Source organism: Tympanuchus pallidicinctus, unplaced genomic scaffold (genome assembly GCF_026119805.1).
Source record: "Tympanuchus pallidicinctus isolate F22 unplaced genomic scaffold, pur_lepc_1.0 scaffold27, whole genome shotgun sequence".
Taxonomy (NCBI): Eukaryota; Metazoa; Chordata; class Aves; order Galliformes; family Phasianidae; genus Tympanuchus; species Tympanuchus pallidicinctus.
Window position 1 is genome coordinate 7,963,194 of NW_026294744.1, and position 23,489 is coordinate 7,986,682.

General features: G+C 36.5%; 1 protein-coding gene across 21 annotated transcripts in view; it reads right to left on the reverse strand.

The window, feature by feature from the left end:
• Window positions 1-320: 320 nt before the first annotated feature.
• Window positions 321-23,489, reverse strand: part of C2CD5 (C2 calcium dependent domain containing 5) — a 64,943-nt gene continuing 41,774 nt past the window's right edge. For 13 of the 21 annotated variants that reach the window (XM_052690492.1, XM_052690491.1, XM_052690499.1 and 10 more), the window contains 15 exons: window positions 21,802-21,993; window positions 19,709-19,895; window positions 18,458-18,622; window positions 18,026-18,166; window positions 15,668-15,731; window positions 12,839-12,900; window positions 11,848-11,946; window positions 11,475-11,564; window positions 10,635-10,722; window positions 9,509-9,595; window positions 7,240-7,290; window positions 6,127-6,228; window positions 5,102-5,292; window positions 2,403-2,549; window positions 321-1,782 (listed from right to left, as the gene is read on the reverse strand). In XM_052690492.1, the coding sequence (XP_052546452.1) occupies window positions 1,651-1,782; window positions 2,403-2,549; window positions 5,102-5,292; window positions 6,127-6,228; window positions 7,240-7,290; window positions 9,509-9,595; window positions 10,635-10,722; window positions 11,475-11,564; window positions 11,848-11,946; window positions 12,839-12,900; window positions 15,668-15,731; window positions 18,026-18,166; window positions 18,458-18,622; window positions 19,709-19,895; window positions 21,802-21,993 (1,798 nt within the window). In that variant the 3' untranslated portion in view covers window positions 321-1,650. Of the gene's footprint in view, window positions 1,783-2,402; window positions 2,550-5,101; window positions 5,293-5,755; window positions 5,847-6,126; window positions 6,229-7,239; window positions 7,291-9,508; window positions 9,596-10,634; window positions 10,723-11,474; window positions 11,565-11,847; window positions 11,947-12,838; window positions 12,901-15,667; window positions 15,732-18,025; window positions 18,167-18,457; window positions 18,623-19,708; window positions 19,896-21,801; window positions 21,994-23,489 lie in introns of those variants that run through there. The other 8 variants (XM_052690496.1, XM_052690506.1, XM_052690508.1 and 5 more) reach the window with 3 other exon arrangements.

The window sequence follows — 23,489 nt, forward strand, 5'->3', positions numbered from 1 at the left end:
ACTTGGATGAGCTACTGCAGACAACGTTGCCATCTGAAACAGGCTGAAAACTATTTCAGATCCAAGATCTTTTGAAATTATTCTACCATCAGCTTCACAGAGAACAAAATTTGCTTGAAAACAATCAGGAGAGCTGCAGCTACTCACTGGCGGTATCATTTGCAGTAGTTTGGGCTGCAGCAGAACTTAGAGAATTTCTACAACCCTGAGTGTATGAGCACTGTGCTGAGCACCTCACTCAGCCACACAGCCCTTCCAACACGATTTTTACTTCGCCAAATGCTGAACAACCAGTTGTAACATCAAAGAAAAAGCCTCTCTGAGGAAGGCAAGATTGTGACATCTTTAATATGCATCCACTGTACACATTTAGGTATTACATATATAAAAAGGCAAGGTTTTTTTTACAGAAATTTATTGTGCAAAGAATGATTTTCATGCTCATTTACAATGAAATAATTATTTTTAACAAATAACCATGCCATTGCTTAATTTCAACACTAAGCAGACTATTTACATTCAAGTTTACACCTTTGTTCAAGTTCCATGTATTGTCAGATTTAGGTAAGAATGCATCTTCAGATCAAAGCTTTGCATCTTTTTACACTGAAGTATCACAGAGTTTCAGACTCTTACTGGAAAAGACAGTTTTCCTTTCTTTTTAGTACCCTCATTTTCCAAGATGCTGTACCGGAAAAGAAAAGCAGTGTGCAGAAGTGAGCATCACAAATGTACAACAGCGTACAACCAGCCTGGTGCTTCCTACCCCCGACGGAAAGGGGGCTGCAATGTACCTCTCTGCTCTTTAAGAGGATGGTTTACGATTCTATTTATTTATTTTGCAAAGATGACATTCCTTAAGGAAATCAGCTTTATGACATTTTTTTTTCCCACGAATTCTTATATTAAAAAATATTTGTTTTGCCAATAATGAAATCAGAACACAGCATCACGCTCTGACAGCTTTCTAAAAACAGAACAAAAAACACCCCAAACATTTCATTTCATCTAATCATAATTTTAATGACTAATCGTAATTTTAATAATTTTAACTCAAAGAGTTGAAAAATATTTTGAAATATTTTGAATATTTTTCTGTGTGCAGAGATCCAAACGGAATTTTGGTGCTGCTCCTTCCTCTCCATGCTGCATGACCAGAGCCCAGTTCAGGCTCTGCATCTCACAGCCTGTGCTCCCTCCCCTTGCTGCCCCAGCACAGCACAGGCTGCTGACATAACCTCAGCCCACCTGCTCACACCCACTCCTTTCTGAAGTGAGCTGAGAAGCACCTGATAGAGGAAGGGAACTCGGAGATGGTTCTGAATTTTAACGTACTGCAGGTTTGTTAACAGCTGAAAATGCAACGGGATTTTAGTTCACTTTTCTGGGATGTCTCCTTTCTTATCGCACTTCTTATCACCGCTTCTGCTTGTCCACATCTCCAAGGAGCCTGCAATATTTCCCAAAGAATCGGAGCATTCCTACCAATACGTGGTCCTGACAATTGCATGGAGTTGGAGGACAGAATACTGTGATTGTCTTACACTTTGGCTAATGATGTTCAAGGAAGATACTGATTTTGAAGACGCAATCCTAACATTCCCACATTTTAAACAAACTATCTGGAAGACTATTTCACTCGTTCTGCCTTCACGTTGTGACATCTCCTCCAGTACTTGGGGGCTGGGAAGCAACTGGAGCAGGCTGCACCGCTAACACCTCCAGCTCTGATTCACGTACAAAAATGACTGCATCTCCACTTACATTTATTAAGCACTGGGCCTGTAGGAAGACAAAGAGAACATACAGTTACCAAACATACAAGTAAACACAAAGTATGTGACTGTTTAAGCTGCTAAGTAGAACTACACAGACCTGTTGGCACAGATCAGAGAGGGATAAATTCCTTTTCATATCCTCCCACTTTTACACTGTGTAGACATATTCTCATGAGATCAGCAACATACAATAACCTGGGTGCTGTTCTTCATTTTCACTGATGTTTTGAATTTACCTCATGTACCAAAACAACCACATTCAATTGTCTTCTAACAAAATTCTGTCACTTTATGATTAAAATGAACCAAAATCTCTATATGAACAGTATTAAAACACTAATGCTACTAAATCAGAAAAGCCAAGCATTCAGCACTGCTGTGTTCTACTGCTTCCCACAATGTACTTCATTCTAGTGACCTTAGTTTCTTTTTATCCATTTGGGAATTTATCAATATAAATATTTGCAACTTCACGTTAGCTTGGGTGCACAGAGTGCTCTTGGCTTCTTTAAAGAAACGAGAGATCCAGAAGTGCCACACACGTGGCTCTAACAGAGAATTTCTAAGAAGTTTGTATATTCATGTCATACTAATACAGGCACTGTGATTCACACCGTAACTCACCTGGTTTTTGTTTGGATTCTCCATGAACACACACTGCTTCATGATGTATGAGACAACCGCATTGCCCCCTAACGCTGCAACGTGTGCTCTCACCATTGCAAATACTTCAGCAATAAAAGCATGGAGAAAGCCACTGACACCACCCTCCTAAAATGGGAAGAAAAAAAAAAAAGGTATTTTATGTCAGTTATAGTTATCACAACAGGATACTTCCCTTACATTTTATCTACCAAATACATCAGCACATTTGAAATTGTATTGTGTACAGAACATAAAACCCATTCATCATTTCATGTGTTACAGTCAAACCTCAGATCAAGGAAACTCTCTGCTTGAGATAAGGACCCACAACTGGGTATCACACACAGCGGTTCTTTTCAGACATTCCTACACCTCTGCACAAACAGCTACACTCAACTGACATCCGAGAAATGATTTTTCCTTTCATCACAAAGAACGTTGCCCTTTTCTCCTGAAAACTGGGAAGTAAATCCAGAGTAATTTACACTGAACATTAAGAGTCATGGAGAATCATTAAGAGTACGGAGTGGCCACTATCGCTCCACGTGTGCTAATGACTGCCTTGAGTTCCCAACATTCACTAAGAACAGATCCCTCAAAATACAAAGTGAGCAAGGACAGATCAGAGAGCTGAGATGCTGTTCAAGCTGTTTGGTTTCTTACTGGTGGGTGGATTTAGTTGTTCTTTCAGGAGTACACAGAGGGCTGTTTTTTTCCCAGTGAAGACCAAAAGAACTTCTGGCCATTGTGTTTAGTTACTGCTTTGACTTGGTGGCACTCGTAGGGGCCTTTTGTTTGCATGGTGCTGAGCCCAGTAATTTGAATTGGTACAAAAGAGGGAGAAGGAACACAATAAAGTATCTTTTTTTCTTAGTCAATCCTTATGAAAGCATATGAGTAGCAACTAGAATAGGGGGGAACAAACAGAAAAATATGCAAAGAAAGAAAGAAAACCAAAAAAAAGATGTGGAAAGAAATTGACAAAACAGAGCTCACCACTGGTTCAAAGCATCTACAAAATTTCATAATGAGAAGAGGAAGGCAAGACTGCTTGACTTCCCACTTGTGCATGCCACTCTAGGATATGAAACTGGAAAGTAGAAGTGAGAAACTAAGCTGGACTTCAACAACTACGGCCTGCCCTAACATTTACTGGAAAATGTCTCTGAGTGTCTTTGGGGTAGATGATACATTAGGAACCAGAAAGAACACATGAATCTGTGCATAAAGCATGAATGAATTCACCAGCAGCCAGAAATCACATTTTCAATGAGTTCATCATTCCTTGTGAAATTCAGTTTGTCCACCTGTTTTAACAGTTACAGCACCAGTGGAAAAAAAGCTGTAATACTACAAACCTGATACATGTGTTGACAACAGACAATGAAAGATTATAAATATCCATGTAGATTTCAAAGCTTAGGAGCAATGAATAAACTGAACTTAAAATTATCTATTTATGAAGTACAGTGTCTTGCATACAGTTGAACTTATTAAAGAGTTCATATGGCTTCAATACTCTGTAAAATAACCAAAGTAGAAAGCAATTTTGCCAACTATTTTTATACAGAGTATAAAACACAACTCTGCAACCACTATTAAAGCTGGTTTGTGACTCAGCCTACATAGCTGAAATAGGTGTTAATCAGCTTCCCTTGGTGATGCCAGCAGCACACTGTCAACACCACAAAAACTGCACAGGCTTCCCAACTTTATGGAGGAAGTGAATCAAACACCCGAGCAACTTCCTCTGCTTAGATCCATTACAGTAATCAGCAAAGTCTGCATATCAGCTATTTAATTTATAACTACAGAAGGCGCAGTTAGAGAAAAAGCATCGTGCAACCAATGCCCTGGGTGTACCTTATTTCATCCTTTTCATATAGACTTCTCAAGTTAAAAGGAACCATTAATTGCAAGAGATTTGTCTGTTCAAAGCATTTTCATAGAACTGGCAGCAAGTTTTTATTTATCAATGCCTAATTAGCAGTAAACAGCATAGTTTCAGTATGGGCAAACCAGATGAGGAACAGTTTATTTCTGTGTCTAGAAATTTGGCAGAAGGATGTGGGTATTTCCCAAAGGTACACAGTGGTGAGAAGGAACACATCTTAGACATTTATGGCGTGGATGTATGTTACTGAGCATGCAGAGAATACAACATTTAAAAAGTTTGTATAATGGTTATATATAATATGGGAAAACATTAACAACCAACGAATTGTAACATCTAAGTAGAATGTGAAAGTTCATTGCTGAGCTTGCTAAATGAGCAAATAAAACGGGCATTATTTTATTTGGCTGGCTTATAGCAATTAAATGATTCTCAGTTTGGGGTTCAAAACTCAGTTTGGGATCCCAACTTCCACTGTTAGTCAACGATTCATTTTTTCATATGGTTCTGTTTAAGAACCTATAGTTGAACAGTATACTCAAATTAGCTGTCAGCAATGGCCAGAGGATAAGTAACGTCTTCTTAACAGTGCCAGATGCAAAGAAACTCTATTTTGACAAGAGCAGCACAATGCAACTTGATCCCCACTGAGCTCCTCGCCTGAAGCGACAAAACCTCAATCCACTGTGCCACTGCTCACTCAAACCTCTGCAGATACCACATATACTTGGCTTTGATTATTATTATTATTTTAAAAACTACAAATCCCTGATGCACAGCTCACCTCACGCAAAGAAGTAGTTTCTCGTATAAAAAACATGTTGATTATCCCAAGGTATTTGGTTATTTTTGCCCGAGGAATAAAAGAAAGAGGTGTCATCTTAACAACAGAGACGGTAGAATTGGTACATGATGGAACAGAACGGTGTCGTAAGTATCCTTCAGCCAATGGACTTGCTTTATCAACTGAAGCAGCTAAACAGATGGAAAAGAAAGAAGAGAAAGTAACTATCAAAGTAAGATTCCTGTTTCCTAAAACACAACAATTCTTCTTTATGGTTTCCAAATAGCTTGGTGACAACATTCAGCTGCCTGTGATGCTCAGCCATACCATGTGAGAAAGGAAATTATCATGCAACGCATGCAAAAGGAGACAAAAAGCTGAAATGGAATTTATTTGGAAGAGTGGCATTCCTGCAAAAGAAAACACTGAGGCGAGTAGCTGCACATACAACAATCGGTTATAAAGTGAAGATAAAGAAAAAAGTGCCAACATTTTGAAATACAAACTCTGCCGGAGAAACAAATTATTACAGGAAGTGTGAAAGTTGTTGTGTTTCCCCAGTGCAGCATTTTCCATTAACACAGATATTAATCTCTACTTATTTAAGCAAGATAGTCAGACCTGTGGCCAAAGAACTACTGAAAAAGAACTCACCACTTGCTAATTTAGTGACCATTGCCTTGACTGTCACCTTGGTGATTGCTTCCTGTTTCTCACCAAAAATTTTCCAAGATCATACATACACCTACATCCATGCAGTGTATGTTATATAATTAGTAGGCGTACACATTTATCCATAACTAATATCATAACTAAGTGAACAGAAATACTGTATTTTGCTCTTTACGACACCAGCTCATACACCCCCTATTAGCTTACACAGTCATTAACAAGTCGGCATTTTTCACTATTCATTCTACGTGTGATCTGCAATAGTACTGCTGGGCAAGAAACTCCACTATTCACCACTGGGAAATCAGAGATATGTCTCAGATTATCATAACGTGGTAGAAACAGCCGCCTACTTGTCTTAATTGATCCGCGCCTTATGGTCTGAGCTTTCAGTTTAATGAGCTCTATCCAGCTGTTGCATCTGTCTGCAAAGGAACTGTAATCAACTGACGTTGCTGAAAACACAGACAGAAAAAAAACAAAAGAAAAACAAAGAAAAAAATATGGATGATGTCTCTCCCTCATCTCAGTGCTCCTTCTGAGGAAGCAATTATCTGCGTCTGAGAGAGATCGAACACCCCTTTCCAGGTCTGTTTAAAGGAAAAGTTACAGTATAAATCTGCACTTGTCCAAGCCAGTGTACCCATTTCTGGTGATGTCACAGTTGTGAACCAACTGCCTGACTGGGACTTCAGCACTGAAAAAACATGCAAATACAGTCATTAACTCTTTATGTTAGATTATTCATTAATTTTTGTTTTAATCTCACAGTAGGTATTGAATTTTGGGTTTTGTCTACCTAGGCTTTGTTTAACTTTAATTTTCGTTGTTATTCCTTTCCTCCTGAGGAGCTGCAGATGACGACTTAAGCTTCCTAACTACCTTTATCAGTAATTAACCTACAGACTGAAATACAGACTGTATTGGTGGTGAGGACCAGAGTCAGAAGCTGAAACAGCATCTATGTTTAAAACATAAATGAGCTTTCTGTAACAAAATGCCGTCCTCCATCTCCATCCCCACTATCATTACAGTGGAAACCAGACTTATTTCTGCTGTGAGTTTTTGCTATTGCTTGTGGGAGTGGTTGCACATCTTAAAAAAAAAAAAAAAAAAAAAGTTTTGCAAACACCGTTTCTTCATGATCCCAAAGAAACGGAAGGAACACATGCTAATTCAAATTAAGGTATCAAAAGCAAAAAAAGCTCTCTCAAGGAACTCATTCTCTGGCAGATAAAGTGATCTTAATTTATCTCACAGAAAAACACTTGCTATTAATGCATAGGCTTTGGTAATTAAAAAAAAAAAAACATCCAAATTTTCTGATATCATTAAGCCACACCAGAGCATGCATTCTCAGTTAACTAGTAAACACTTCCTGGATTAAGACACATCTAAAAAGAGTATACCAATGGCCTAAGAATGCTCATTCTGTTCTGGCATACAGCTAAATGAAGTAAACTCACCTCTCTGAGCAGCAGGAATACCTGAGTGGGAACTTGCACCCTCCGGGACTTCTAACAAAACAGAATAAATTTCACTCAGATAATTTATGGGCACTATTAACTGTGCGTCATGTAGGATGTGACAACTTCTTTCTCATAAAAGTTTTACAGTAGAATATCAGAAAAATCCCCTGCATATAATATCCTATGTCACGTACCTTGGTAACAGATTATACATTGGTACAAATCTTTATTAAACTTGTCTTGCAAGTTAAAAGATGCTTTGTTAATAAACAGTTCCGACAAACAAATAGCTATCACCTAGCCATTCATATTTAGCTTAATGTAAACAAGCAAACAAACTAGCTAAGACTCCACGTTCCAGAAGTCAAATAAACTTTGAAGTTTGTTTGAAACAAAAGAATCGCCAGCTTTTTTTTTTTCCACCTCCCACCTATTATCAAAGCAAAAGATTTTCAGTAAACAGGGAAAAATTGAGATTAGTTATGATTTTTCTTTGAACACAAAGCATAAACTAAACTCGTCAAATAACATCATAAATCATTTCTGGCTGGATATTAGGAAAAGTATCTTCTGAGAAACAGCAATGATGCATTGGAACAGGCTGCCCGGGGTGGGGTGAAGTCACCATCCCTGAAGGTGTTCAAGAAACATGGAGATGCGGCACTGAGGGATGTTGTTGGTGGGCATGGTGGGGATGAGCTGACAGTGTACTGGATGAGTTCAGAGGTCTTCCCCAACTTTAGTGATACTATGACAATTCTAATTGCCCTTTTTTTCCTGTGAGAAGAATCTTTTATCCACTTCACATTTATCTTGGCACTCTTAGCAATTCCTTTGCCAAACACACAAGTAAATACACCCATCACTTCAGCACACTGACTGTTATCACCTCTCATGGCAGACAGGCATGGTTCTTAGAATTAATGGCCCAATGAAGATCGCTCTTTTTGCTCTGACTGATGAATTTGAAGTCTATCACTACTGCCTGTCACTACAGAAACTGGGTCTCATCCTGACTTCTGGATAATATGTTTTTAAAAACAAGGTGATCTGTATTTTAAATAGGCTACCAAACAAATCTGCATTGAAACCTCAGTGTCTATTTGTGAAGAAATGACAGTTGAAATAGTTATCTATCTGAAAACCCCGAAGGTGAGCTATGGTACATGGAATGTGAAGACCACCAGAGAAAGTAATCTCCGTGAACAGGCTACCCTCTACTGGTCACTACCTATTCTACAACCTGCACAGTGATGTGACAAGAAATAGACATTAGAGGCTCACTCACATTGCAGACAGATGAGAGGGACATTGTTAGTCACAATGCTAACCAAATAACTGGAAGCTAAAAAGCACCTTCCTCTCCATGCTGGTCGCCCTCTGTTGATGTAATCCACTATGCAGTTGGCCTTCTGGACTACAAATGCACACTGCTGGCTCATATCCAGCTTTTCATCCACAGGAACAATAAAGCCCTTCTCAGGGCTGCACATTAAGAGTTCTTCTCCCAGTCTGTACTCATGTCTGGGATTTTCCCAGTCCAGGTGCAAAACCTCGCACTTGGCCTTATCAAACTTCATGTTATTTGCACAAGCTCAACTCTCAAGCCTGCATACATCTCTCTGAATGGCACCCCTGCCTTTCAGCACGTCGACCGCACCACACAACTCCGTATCACACACAAACCAGCTGAGCATGCACTCAATCCCACTTACTAACAGAGGTGTTAACCAACAACATACAAGGAAGTCAAGGTAGACGATTTCAATGAAAGCTGTTTGACATTTACTGTACAAGTTAAGAGCACTTACACCTACAAAAAAAAAATTCATGCAATTTAGCTCAGCTGAAAAGTCAGCATTTGCTGTCTGAAATATTTCTCACCACACAAAAAAAATCTATGAGATAGTGACTATGTCGTTATTTTATATGGCCCATCTGTGGAAGCAAGATCAGTCATATGAGACAAGTCTAATTATAAAGTAATTTATAACTCTTCTAAGTGAAATGACACCCAACACACAGTGGTTTTATATTTTCCACAAACTAACTATAATAGAAGAGAAAAGAATACAGGAAATCTACCAAAGAAAAATGCAGACCTTATATGACTCAAAAAATTGACTGCAGGAGTATTTATTATACATAGGCATAACAATATTTAAAATGAAAATACAGATGTTTAAAAAGGCTACTACAACAGTGAAAAAGTCACACTTAAAATCAGTAAAAAGGAAAGAGTTCATTTTTCCTCCATATAACCAACCTTTAGCTGCTGAGAACGGTTGAGAAGCAAGGGGATCAGAGCTAAGTTCCAATGGAAATTGTAGCTGTTCCTCATTGTCTGTTGACGCTTCAAGGAAAATATATCAAATTAATAACTACTCTGAAAACATGACTTGCCAGTAGTAGTAAGCACTATAGATTCAGTTTAGCCAGGCCGTAAAAAAATATATTGTTCCAACACATGCATATAGTAGTGCTGTTCTTTTTGACCAGTCAGGTGACTTACAGTAAATCCAGCTGTAAAACTCAACAGAGCCTGTGTTCTCTTATCAGAATTCAATACTTTCAGGAAAAGAAAGTTAAGTCAATTTATGCATCTTCTAATTTTGATTTTACAGTGGAATCCAAGCCAGCTTAGTTAAAAAAAAAAAAAAAAAAAAAAAAAAGCAACATTTGATTTATTTAATGTAAGAGAAAATGTACTGTTACTACTTAAGAAGGTGAGATACAACTAGTATTTTTGAAAAATATGACACTGTGTTCTGCCACTAAATTCTGTTTATCAGAATGGAATACCTTCAAAATTCCATCTGTTTAAATTCTCATATACAGAGTGCAAACGTACACTTCTAGCATTAGGCGGTGCTTCGTTAGAAAAGACAAAGGCAGAGTAAAGTAGAATCTCTTCTCTCTCCATAATGCTATATGGTGTAATGCTTTACTGATGCCTCCAAAATGTACCTCATTATGATTTTTTGTTGGTTTTTTTTCTTTTTTTTTTTTTTCTTTTTTATTATTTTTGTGAGTTTGTGTCTCATGTTAGGTGTGGGTTTTTTTTTTTTCCAACTATTATAATTCATTTTATTCCTTCTTGAAGGGCAGAAGTTCTTATAAGCACAGTGGCTTATGTTACGCACATAAAAATACAATTAAAACAATGCCAAGTATTACATGAATTGTTTATAGAGAAAAATATTCTAACAAATATGGTATACAGAAAATGGAAACAGCAAACATTTCTTTCCTAAGGCTGTAATTTTGTCTAATAGGTACAAATATCAACTACCTGACAAGTAAGGCATCCTTCTACCGGAGGTCACATGCATGAGCTCCAACAAATCTGTATTATAACCGTGACGTTATAGAATAGGCCTCACAGTATTTACCTCTTTTTTGTGATTTTTCTGTAGGAGGTTTGGCTGCTTGTAATGCTTGGTCTTTGTCAAATGTAATTGCAACAGCTGTGACTGCAATCTGCAAATCAGAAATTGATGGCATGTTAGCAACTTAATTTCTTACGCAAAATCCAAAGTTTTTTGGAAAAGAAAGCCAAGTGAAGAAAACAAACAAACAAGCAAAATGAAACAAAACTAACAAAACCCAACAGATTTTTCCACAGGAAAATAATGAAAGAAAAAAAAATTAAGCAGATATATTTAAAAACCTCCTTCACTGCACAGAATAAACAGGAATACTAAGGTCTGAAGTCAGAACATACATGGCAGTATTTCTCCTGTGTTTACAGTTTTATTCATCAGTTTGTTCACTCTTTCTTTCTTGGTGAAATGACAAAAGAAATATCATACAAACTCATTATTACCTTTTGCCTGAGAGAAAGAAAGATTTTTAATTGATCCCAAAAATAATGTCATTTAAAAAAATTAAGTAGACTGCATCATCTTGAAACTGAAGGAAAAAAATACAGGTAATTTTAGACGGCAGTATATTTAGTATAATAAATGCCTTAATGCATACCTGGTCTGGACTTTTTGTTTCCTAATTAAAACCTCACATGAAGACACCCCATGCTCATGATTTGCTATGTGTGCAGTCCCACAATTCTCAAAACTAGTGCCTCTATAGTCACCTTTCCTCTTCACAGCCTTAAGTTTCACTTCAGAATCCACCAAGCATACCTATAATCCAGCCCTACTGGACCAAGTGTTAACTGAAGGGCAAAACTGGCACGCCTACATGCTGAAATTCTGAAGAAGCAATACACTTACCTGAACTATTTCATCCTCTGGAAGAGAGACAGTAAAATTCACATGACAAAGGCAGCACGGAACCATAGATCGCAGTTTAAAATACAAGCTCTGTTAATGACACAAAATTATTTTTAAAGAAGTTTAATTCAGAGAAATTAAGGGTAAAAATTCTCTAGAGTACACTATCAATAAGGACTCATTCAAAAATCTTTGGAAATGTCTAATGTACTAAAAAAGGCCAAATCTATCAGCAGCATGCAAACTAATTTCAGGCACAGTGTAGCCGAATTGTGAAACGCAACTACGAAGAAAACATTACTGTCACTACAGTCTCATTTCACGTTGCTCCCAATGAACAATTCAAGGTATATTTTAAATCAAAGACTCTTACCTTCAACAGGTTCTCACATAGGTCATTGAAGTTCTTGTTAAGTGTTTGATTTGTTAGATTAATATTGCTTAATCTGGAAACTCTTACTGCTGTGAACATCTGAATTAGATACACACAGATAAGAAAAATAAGACAGAAATGGAAAGAAAAGGAAAAAACTAATGAAGCACGTCTTCAAAATTTTACAAAAGACAATCTCTGCAAACTACTGTTTATGAATATGTGAAAAAGATGGCTGATCAAGATATAAAATACTGTATGCCATTCTACCTCCTACATGATTTTCAACCAGAGAAAATATAACATACATAAATTGTGTACAACAACATACACAATAATGGAACGTCATATACAGACACACAGACAATCACATCAACCTGACAGCATGCTGATAATGTATTCATCTCATTTTCAGATTCAAACTCCATTTCTGCAAAGCATAGTCCTGCACTGTGCCAATTTAGATCTGTTTTAACTCCCTCTCTACATGTGACAATTGCATGGTATATATTAACTCAAAATAGTTAATTACAAACAGAAGTTTTCTATTTTCTCCATTTTGGCTTTAGCTAATTCTTACTTATCTTAATCTACTAAAGCTATCAAATTCAGTATTTGACACTAGCCAACACTTTCAACATTTGTTCAAGAAGCTCTAAAATCTAGCCAGGCTATTAAGAATGCCTGAAAGCTCAAATTCATATTTATCACAACTGTTTTTTTTAATGTTTGCATTTCTGTAACAACTTGTTACACAACAATATTAAAAAATAGAAACAACACACACACAGGCACACACAAAAAACAGACTCCACATCTTCCTGTTCTTAACAAAATGCCACCCATATTTCTAGCACAAAGGTATCCTCTTAAATTATCTTTCAAAATCAGTGATCCCTAAAATATATTTAAGTTACTACTGCACATTTCAACAGTTTGGAAGGAATGTATGATGGTAGTTTTTATGGTTTATTTTTTGAAATAACCTTACTTGGATTTCCGGTGTCCAGTTATTTATACCAGGCATAATTTCTGTGTTGCAACTGTAAAAACCTGTAATGATAATATTTGGGCAAATTAAGTTGTACACTGAAATATGAAAATATTTCTGAAGAAATGTATACAATCCCACTCAATGTTCTGCAAATAATTTCCCTCGAGCACTTCTGAATATTGGATAATAACAGAAAAACAAGAATGATATTTAAAGAGAAAGCAACATCTGAAGAATGCAGTTCTTCAGTTCTTCGCAATTCTTCAATTACTTGTAACAGAGACAGAATTTCTATTATTCATACTGCAGTGAAAAACAGATGAGAAAGATGGAACTTCTAAATCAAATGCTCTAACTACAGAATCCTTATTCTGAATATTTATCTAATTGCGCAAAAGCAAAGCCAGAACCTTCAACATGGTGACATCAGAGAGATTAAGAAGCATCCAATGCAACAGTGACAACTGTATGGAAGACTGGCTAGCTCACGTCACCTGATGCTGACAGGGGAGACATGCTGCCAGGCTGCCTCATGGGGCCATTCCCTGCCAAGCCCCGCAACAAGAACCTCACAGAGAAGCACACAAAGACACGTTTTAGCTCTGATCAACATATACTTACACACTGTCATTGGCAAACACCAACAATCCACAGCTTAGCTCCTAAGAAACTAAGTACAAACGAAGAAGCTTACAAGAGGCACCTGGATGAGGAGCTACGAGATACGGTGTAGTTTGAGGTAGCAATGGTAATGAGAAGACAGTTAGACTAGATGGTCTTACAGGTCATTTCCAACCTTGTGATCCTATGATTCTGTGATTCTATAAAATGTACTCGGAGGACAAGCTGAAAAGCTAACCCCTCAACAGACAGCATAGAGACGCTTGAAGATACCAGCTAAAGATGAGAGTGCAAATATTAGCACTTACTCAGAGAAACTTGAAGAGATTGGGAAACAAACAAACAAACAAAAAAGGCACAACAACTGAACAGTAGGGTAAGTTATCAAAAGCAAGTATGTAACCCTGAAAATCTGAATGTACATCTAGAAGAAAAAAATCTGGTAGGGTCTCTGTAAACGCACAAAATAAGCTAGAAACTGTGGAGCAGCTTGAAAAAAAAGTGTAAATATGAATTAATTTTCTTTCAGAACATCAAAAGCAGAAATCTTCTTAAGTGTCAAGTAAGACATTATATTCAAGGTATTCAAGGTAATAACAAGGTAGCAGACCGCATGTACTTTCTGTGTCAGTGTTCACTATGGAAGAGAAGGCTTCCACAGCGGTGAAAAACTCTAATTGATATTTCAAATAACTTGTCTTAAATAGAGATTTCTGAAGGAGTTGTTGAACAACCAGGCAAAAGAACTAGGAAAAAAAAATTAAAAAAATCATATACCAACAGGTGTGTAATTGCCACCAGAGAAAAGGGATCCTTTCACCTTCTGGTATTGAGGTGCTTTTACGTGCCCAGAAGCTAACTTACATGGCACAGATATTGGCACTACTGATCTGAGGAAGCTATCCCAGAACATGAAATCAATGGGAGAAAGAACAAGAAGATGCTGAAGAAAAGCTGGTGACATTTCTGCAAATAGAAGCAATGGCTCACACTCCCACCGGAGCTCTGTGAAGGAGTCAAGAAGCACATAAACATCTGATTGATACAATCTGCTTGGGACATAAAAAGGCATTTGGTAAGACAGACTCTTTAATAAAGCAGTATGCTGAGGAATACAATAGAACACCACTGAAGGAAATACAGACGGTTAAAAGACTCAACAGAAGGTCAGAGAAAATGGTCAAATTTTACAGTGGATAAATTTGTAACTCAGAACTGTATATTTCCAACACTGCTTATCTGTAAGGGAGGACATAATGAGATGACTGCTGACAACCTCATTTTAGGGTAGTAAAATCAACTGCAGCAGGACCTAATGATAGATAATAAGTATGTAAGAGATGAAATTTAATATAAATAAACTACTGATGGGCGCAGAAAAAAATTAACATCACATATATGCAGTGACAACCTGTCTGTTGGCTACGATCTATGAGGAATAAAAGACATGGTCATAATAGTAGGTAACTGACAACGACTGTTCTGGACTCAACAGTAGCAAAAAGATAAATACTGGCAGCAATTATTAGGAATGCAACAGACTCTCACAAGCATGGGTAAACTCCAAAAGACAAAAGAAGGATGACAGGTGTGACCAAACTTCTGTATGGTCGATGATTTCACCAGCCTCTTAGTCAGATCAAGAAGTTCTGTCGAGTGGGGTATGATAGGTGTCTATAAAACCACAGATGGAATACAGAAAACTGACAGAAAGCAGTAATTCAATTCACTGTTCTTCCCAGTACAGTAAGGAAGAAGGAGCAAAAAACAAGCTAAGAAGGCAGCTGATTCAAAACAAGGGCAATGGCTTTTATAGGGGTACAAATCTTGATGCAAAATTCTACAAACACAGAGAGCGCACGTTCAAAACGCAAGCAGCAAAACACACAGAAAAGTTTGATAAAAAGCTACTCTCTTTCAAGGTGCTGCTGAAGTACTAACTGTTAATAGCCTATTCTGTTGGGTTTTTTTAATTTTTGTTCATTTTGCTCAGTCTTACTTTAGTGCAATACACATTTTTGGCTCACCTGCAACAGCAAGCATACATCGTGAGGTATAGTACACCTATTTCTAGGTGGAGTTTTCAAATAACTCTTAAGAAATAAATCTATAAACACACAGAAGGAATTACAAGTTACTGCATTTCTATTATGTAACTCTTCTGCTGTCTACACAAAATGGCCATTAGTACTGTTTTAACTATACCAGAAGGCGGTGGAGCATCTGTCAGCAAAGAATGTACATCTTCCATTGCATCTGTATCATCGATCTAGGGGGAAAAAAAGATAGCAATAAATAAAAATCACACTGTTTTTTCGGTCAGAAGTCTCAGAAAGACATAAAAGTGATGTTATCTAGAGATTTGTGTCTGACAGCTAAGCAGGTATTTTAAAAAAGGATTCCATCAGTCAATCTTCTGAATTTAAACCAATATCTTATGATGTGTTAAATGCCTGGAAAACAGTTCCCTCAGTTAACCAGCATTAAGAAAACAAGGAGCGCAGAATATACATGAATTGCACTCAGTAAGAAGGTGACAATAAATTATTTTTAAAACAACATAAAATCCCCAACAAGGTATCACAGACCTTAGAACTTGTTTCAGCTAAGTGGTCCTGAGATTAAGAGTCAGGAGCTTCATTAAAGCTCCTGGAATTTTGTGTCTAATTACCAATTTCTTAACTAGGGATACAGTAGTAAGTGGTTCCACAAAACTGAAAAGTCTTTTTTTTTCCCCCTATAAATAAAGATTCCACTACCAAAACACAGGGGCACACGTGATAGGATCAATATATCCACACGATGGAAACCAGCAAGTATAGTCCCTTAATTCATAGTTCTGCATTCTGCACTAATGAGATCCTATTTTTTCTTACCTATTCTGAGCAGCATTATAGTGTATCCTGTTACATACTTACGAGTTTCCCTTACACATGGGGACCTCCTGCTATTACACTCAAGCACTTCTACCATAGTTAATAAATAAGGTAGAGGAAAGAATTCTCCAAAACAGTTTAAAAAAAAAAAAAGGAGCCGACCTCTGCTTGTGCTATATAATGCAGTTTTTAAGTAGCTGATCTTTGCTTATAGCAGATCAACCTTTTTTATAGGGACACCTGAAGGAAGTTTGCCTGACTTTTATCAGTACCACCCCTCCTCTAGTTAACAGATTTAGATGCAAATTGGAGGACGTTTATGTTTTTCAGGTATTTCTCCTAACTCCTACATAGTTTCTTCCAATGAAATGGTCTTTGTTCTCTTTTTAATGCAATAACATCATGCTTTGTTTGTGACAGTCATCCAACACTACAGCATCCACTGAACTATCTTCTGATCAACTCATCTACTCAAATACATTGCCTCACAGTACATCTCTCATCATTTTTGCTTAGAGGATACAATTTCATTCACCAGAGTCTATGCAGATCATGCCAGCTGCAAAATTTATTTGATGAGAACAGATCTTACTCATTTTAAATGTGAAACTAACCTAAGGGTCTTCCCGATTTACTCTCTTTGATCCTAGCATACTTGTAAAGCACCGGAGAACAAAAGTTTACTCAAACATGAGAAGTGCTAACTAATCTCAATTTATTAATTTATACCAACTGCTCACAATCTGTTTGTTTGGGTTTTTTTCCACTCTCCAGTCTCGGTGTTTTCAAATTAATGCCTATTACAGCACCTCTCACATTCTCCCCTATCGACAACATTTCTTTCAGATTACCTTCCATGAAGGTAGCGTTTTGTGAAGATCAGCATAACTATTGAATGTACACCAGGCTGCAATTACAGGTTGTAATTTCATTCATTTTTTTCTTTTTGTTAGTTGAGGTCAGGTCTTTATAACACTTGTAACTACAAAAAAAATGAAAAAAAAAAAAAAAAAAAAAGAAAAGAAAAAAATCCCAAAGCTCTAGAGTTCTTTAATACCTGATCCTTTTCTCCAAATTTTACGTTATTAAAACTACATCTTTAAATCTAAGTGAAGAAAGAGGTAAAATAAACATGCATTTTTTTTTATCTACAGACAATTTCTGTTTCTAGTTATAGCTGTAGATGGAATTGGATGCTATTCTCTTCAGTTTTAAATTTTTGTGCTCAGAAAAGCATCAGTGGTAAGTTCAGAAAATAAGTTAATTCCTTCCTTTATGCTCTTGACACCTGCTGTTCTAATAATTCTGAATATCCAAGTACAACATCAAGAGCTTTGCAGCAGGAAGAACACAAATTTAGCAAAGAAAAATGCATTAAGTGAGACAATAGAGAACCACATCATTCATAACAATGTATTGTAGCCTTTGGATCCATCATGACTGTTGCTTGAAGTAGGCAGAAGAACATTTCTCACCAGCTTAAGTTATAATTTTACAAACATGTAAGTATATGACACAAACATCAGTGTGACATTTTTCCTAATGACACAAAATGGGAAAAAAAAAAAAGGAGTATAAAATCTTCAAACTGTCGTCAGAGAAGTTTTTATTTTCTTGTTTGATTGTTTTTAACGTATGTTGGGAAAAGAAAAAGGTGTGAAAATGTAGTACTGAAAGCATTTATCACCTCCAAGACAAAAGCATCTTTTTTCCCATGTGAAAGATCTAGCTCTGTAACTTCATCAGAGCTTTCTGATTGAGATCTCAATAACCTGGAACGCTGTCTTGGCTCTGGAATGGGAGACCCAATGATTTCTTCAGGTAGTTCCTAAAAAAGATATCACAATTAAGTTGCTCAATGTAGTTTTAAAACCATTTCATTTCTAAGCAATTTCTTCACAGTTTTAAGAATCAGAACATTCTGAAACTACATTTTCTTAGAAAGAAATCTACATATATATAGATATATCTATATATATGGATTTTAAGACAAGTACAGTATGTTCACAAAAAATAGCGAACGTATTGAACGTATTCCATATCTCTCTTAAAAATCACTTATGTCATTTGTGTTAAATTCAGAATACACTATTTTTAAGAATATAAAAGCTTTACTTACTGGAGGATTGATCTCATAAAGCTCCTTGTTTTTTGCTATTGTATCATTTATTTTCTTTTGCATGTGAGATATATGCTGCTCATAGGTGCCATCATTTGGAGTCTTCCCAGCGATCTGAATACCACCAGGTGTTGGCAAAGCAGCTAGATACACACCTGTTGCAGACTTTTAAGAAAATCATTAAGAAAAAGAATACTCTTAAGTATCTTCAAACTTCTTACACAAACACATAATAATCTTTTCATAGAAATGGTTTTCAATAATGGTTATGCTATAATGGAGAGCATTATAACATTTACACTATAGCACAATCTCTTTCCATACCAGATTAATCTCTGTCTCTACTGTTCACATGTGTAAAACACTTGCCTTTTAATAAACTCCCTTATTCTCATAGATCTTTTGCATGATGGAGCTCATAACTTACCTACAAGTTCCAAACAAAGTATGAATTCAAAACTCTCCCACATTATTCTAAGTTTTTATCTTCAAAATGAATTACGTTGATACAGGTCCTGGCACTAGTATATCTTGCATAGGCAAGTGATGATCTCCCAGTTTCCAACATTTAAAGTTTGTCCAAACAAGTTACAGCTGTGACAGACCCATTCTATATTTTCATGAAACAAATCATCAGGTCAGACAAAAGAACCATGGAAGCCACTCAGTATTACCCCAGCATCCTCTTACATCGCCGCAGGAAGAAGTATAATTCACTATTCTTACCCCACATAACAAAATGTAGTTTCAAATACTGCGAATGAGCATTTTCTCGCTGCACCTGGGAGACTTTCCGCCTGTTATTTATTTATCTCTTTGATAGTTGCAACGGAGAGGCAACAAACCTTTCTCTAGTTGGCAACTAACCAAAGGATGTATCGACCGCATTTGACATGGAGCTCTAATGCTACTTGAGGAACAAGGATCTCTGACCTTTAAATAATGCAATCATTTTTCTATAATTTATGACATTGAACTATCTGAGGTTTCTTTCCCTCACATCCCCTGTCTAATAAAATCCTTCACAAGCAGAGCTTCAAGAGGTTCCAATCTTCTTTTCTCGTGCTGAAAGACAATCTGTCCTGATCTGACAGCAATTAGACACCTTATTTTTTCCCATCACTACAATTTATTCTTAAAATGACATTTTAACATCCCTAGCTATCCTGAATTCCACAACATGTGTACGTCTTTCTGTCTTGAAAAAATAACACAAGAAAGCAAGAGTCCCAGGATTAAAACTGTACTTACTGCCAACCCCATTAGCATATTTTCACCCACAGTGATTTGAATTCTCAGCCCAAACAGAGCATTCATTCCTCTTAGCTTAAGTTTGTTCATCAGCTGTGTGTGCACTTCATATTCCATAAATGGCAAGAGATTACTGATAGAAGTTGCGTTTGCTTCTGCTTGAGCTTTCTTCTTTAGACGGCATAACCTGGTAATAAGAAACAGTACATCAGCAATTTTAACAGACTAGAAAATTGAAAATGATCACAGGATACTTTCTCACATCGCTGTAACACCAATACAACCAGTTTCCTGTTACCATATTTATTTACTTTTAAACAGGATTTTAAAATAAATAAAAGTAAATTCTTCTTGAGAAGACCTAGGCACTGAGTTTCAGTAACTGACTTAATCTTCATTTTTAATACAAAACTATTTTAATATGAAACAAAAATCTGCAGCAATAAAAGAAACGTAAAATAGAACAATAATAACCTTCAGCAATATTAAAATCATATTCTCTATCAGAGCAGAACACAAAACATAGAAGTATTATATTTTTCTAAACCACTGAATAAAGTCTCCTTCATTGAAGGTCCCTTCCAACCCCTGACACTCTGTGGTGGTAGTGAAGTATGCTTAAAGGGTGTTGTCAGACAGAAACAACATGCATCATGCAGGTGGGTTTTTTTTCCATAATAGTCTGACAGCATGAACTACTGAACACCTATTCTGTTTGTTTCTTTTGCTGCAAGCCTCCTAATTGTTTAAGGTACAATTTCAGAACATTACTCTACTGGAAGAACTTGAATAATTATATTAACAGAAATTTTTCAAGTAATACTTGGGAATAAAGGGAAAAAAAGTAGAAGAAACAATCAGTGCCCTCACAGCTCAAGCAATAACAAAGTTAGAAATACTCATTTCTCATGAATAAAAGGCTACAGAAATACCATCTCTGACTATAGTGTTAGTAATATTCCCTTCTTCAGCTTCAGTCTCATAGGCTGAAACTCAAACACCACACTAGTGTAATGACCATTTACTTTCTGTTGCAGAATGGCATTCAAAAAGAACAAATGATAACTGTCTTCTATTGATAAGATCAGTTATTTCCTTCTATGGACCAAATTACTACATGACCAGAAAAAAGTAGTAATTCACCTAATCCTAACAAGTTCACCTCAAAATCTTTCTGAATATATTTTAGATCTTTGCTTCAACTTAAGGCAAATGCCTCTTGCCCTTCCACTGTGCACCACCCTGTCTAATGTCTTCTTCAGCAGCTCCCTGTAAGTGTAAGAAGGCTGCAATTAGATACCCCTGAAACCTTCTTTCCACACTGAATGAGTCCAGATGCCTCAGCTTCTCCTGTAAGGGCAGGTGCTTCTTACTCTTTCGGTGGTCCCCCACTAAACTCTCTCTAATTTGCTGATGTGTTTCTTAGTGTTGGAGAACACAGCTCAACTTAATTAATTCACCACCTTCAATGCAGTGTACCTAACAAATCCTTAGCAACACCCATGTGTCCAACAGTACAGGTCCCACTGCAGAACTTGTTAGGTCATCCTAGTAGGTTATGAACTATATATCACAATTCTTTCAGTCCAGCCACCCAACTAATTATCTATCCACACAACTGGACAACCATACGTATTGTACACAGCTAACCCTTCCTTCCTTCCCACTTCCCATAAATTTCCTTATTCCCCTTTTGAAATTGAAAGGCCACAGCATAAATGTGACACAGCTGACAGTTCTACAGAGCTGAAGTTATGGACAACAGCAAAGTATTAATACAACTGTCTTAAAGAATTTGTTGAGTTTACAATGGAATAACTGTAACAGATCACATTAGCAGTCCTAATCAGCAAGCACTGCAACTCTACCTTATAATCCATGCAGACAAAACACAGCAGTTTCCACCAACAAACAAAAGTTACATGAACAGACATGCACATAACACAATGGGAGGAGAAAGGTGGCATTCCCTATGTACCTTAATACACTGTTGTTAAATGAAAATTTAAGCTTGAATAACATATTCAACTACAGTAACAGGAATTCTTTCGAAGACCTCTAAAACTTCATGAAGAAAACATTTTGATCAATACCTGGCTTGAATAAGACATCCCTTTCCAATAACAGCGGCCTCTACAGGAAGATCAATTGTGGTGAAAAGGACATCAGGAACTTTTTGCTTCCTGCAGTTGTAACAATAAGTGAGGTGAGCAGGGAATGGCATGTTCAATTCATCGTATGGTATATGGCAAAATCCACAACCTGGTGGTGAAGCTTCTTCAATCCTAAAAATACATTATGGAGAACATACTTAAAACATCCACATCTTATTAACAAGCATCAGCATGTGCACATGTGTACTGCATTTTATCAATGAAAGGTTAAAATTTGGTTGTACACTAGCTAATACATAAATCAGGCTTGTGCTCAAACTTATGATACAGGGATCAAATACATACAGCGGCCAATGACTGATGTACTCCTAAAACATTACTGAGCTAGCTTTAGGCTCTACAACTTTTTAAATGTAGTTCATGGTACAACACATTTACAGAGAATTTGCAGTACCAAATGTAAGTCTCTTATCTGATTGTATCAAAAAACCTACTCAAGCCTAATAAGCAGAACATAAATGACAGAACAACCATCCTACTGAGAAGCACAATAGATGTTAACATTGCAAAAATATTTTCTACACTAAAGTATCAGGTAAAACTTGCTGTTCATTTAAAACAGACAGTCCTCCTTCCCAGCAGGAAAAATCCAGGAGCGACCACTGTAAAAAATATGAACAAGGAACATGTATGCTAACATCATTCCTGCAAACTTACTTTGTTTCACATAAACCAGTGCTTCTCAGTTATTTTTGAGGAGATGCTTAAAACAAATTCGAGAGACTTGGAACATTAAGGATCACTTTGGCAAGCATATTTTGTCTCAAATATGGTTTGAGACATGTCTGTCTGTCTGGTTGCTTGATCTTACTTTGTTATCCTTGCCAAGACTCTTAGTAGCACTGAAATACATATTTAGATAAAAACAGAATTTCCTTCACAATGTGAGCACATTTCTTTCTTTCCATCTCTTATTCTTTTGATAGAATGTAGAGCAATATACTGAATCTAGATACAAATATTTGTGTTCTGGCTACATTTTTCAAGACCCTATCTGCACAAGAAGATAACAGCCTATTGACAGAGTAAAAAATAATAATAATAATAAACCGCACAACATTAGCAGGATTATATGAAAAAAGTAATACAAGTGTTAATATTTAACAAATAGCCTTACTTGTGACTTAAAGTCACCACTTGAAATATATGCTGACTTTTCTGACAAATAAGCAGCCATTATGTATTAATCTAACTAGTTGTTTTTTTTTTGTTTTTGTGGGTTTTTTTACCCAAAGTAATTGTCTGTCAATAATCATTCTTTAAGTTTTATTTGCAAAAGCAGAAACAAAGGGATGTATAAGGAAACTTCATGGTTTTCATTCAGTTTCTTGATTTTTGTTTCATGAACTTCACCTAAAAACATACATCTTGTGAAAAAAATCTGTGACCATCACTGCTTTACAACTAAGCTATTTTATCTCCTACACACAGAGCATATATACAGATATGATAGCCACAGTAGAATTTGGCTTACATAACATATGATACATCTGTCATTTTTTCTATGTGATATAAAGTTAAGAAAGATACCTGAGGAACGGCAAAGAGAAAAACTGAGTTATCATCTGTGGTTAGTATCAAATGTGTTACCTTATTCAGACTGTTAA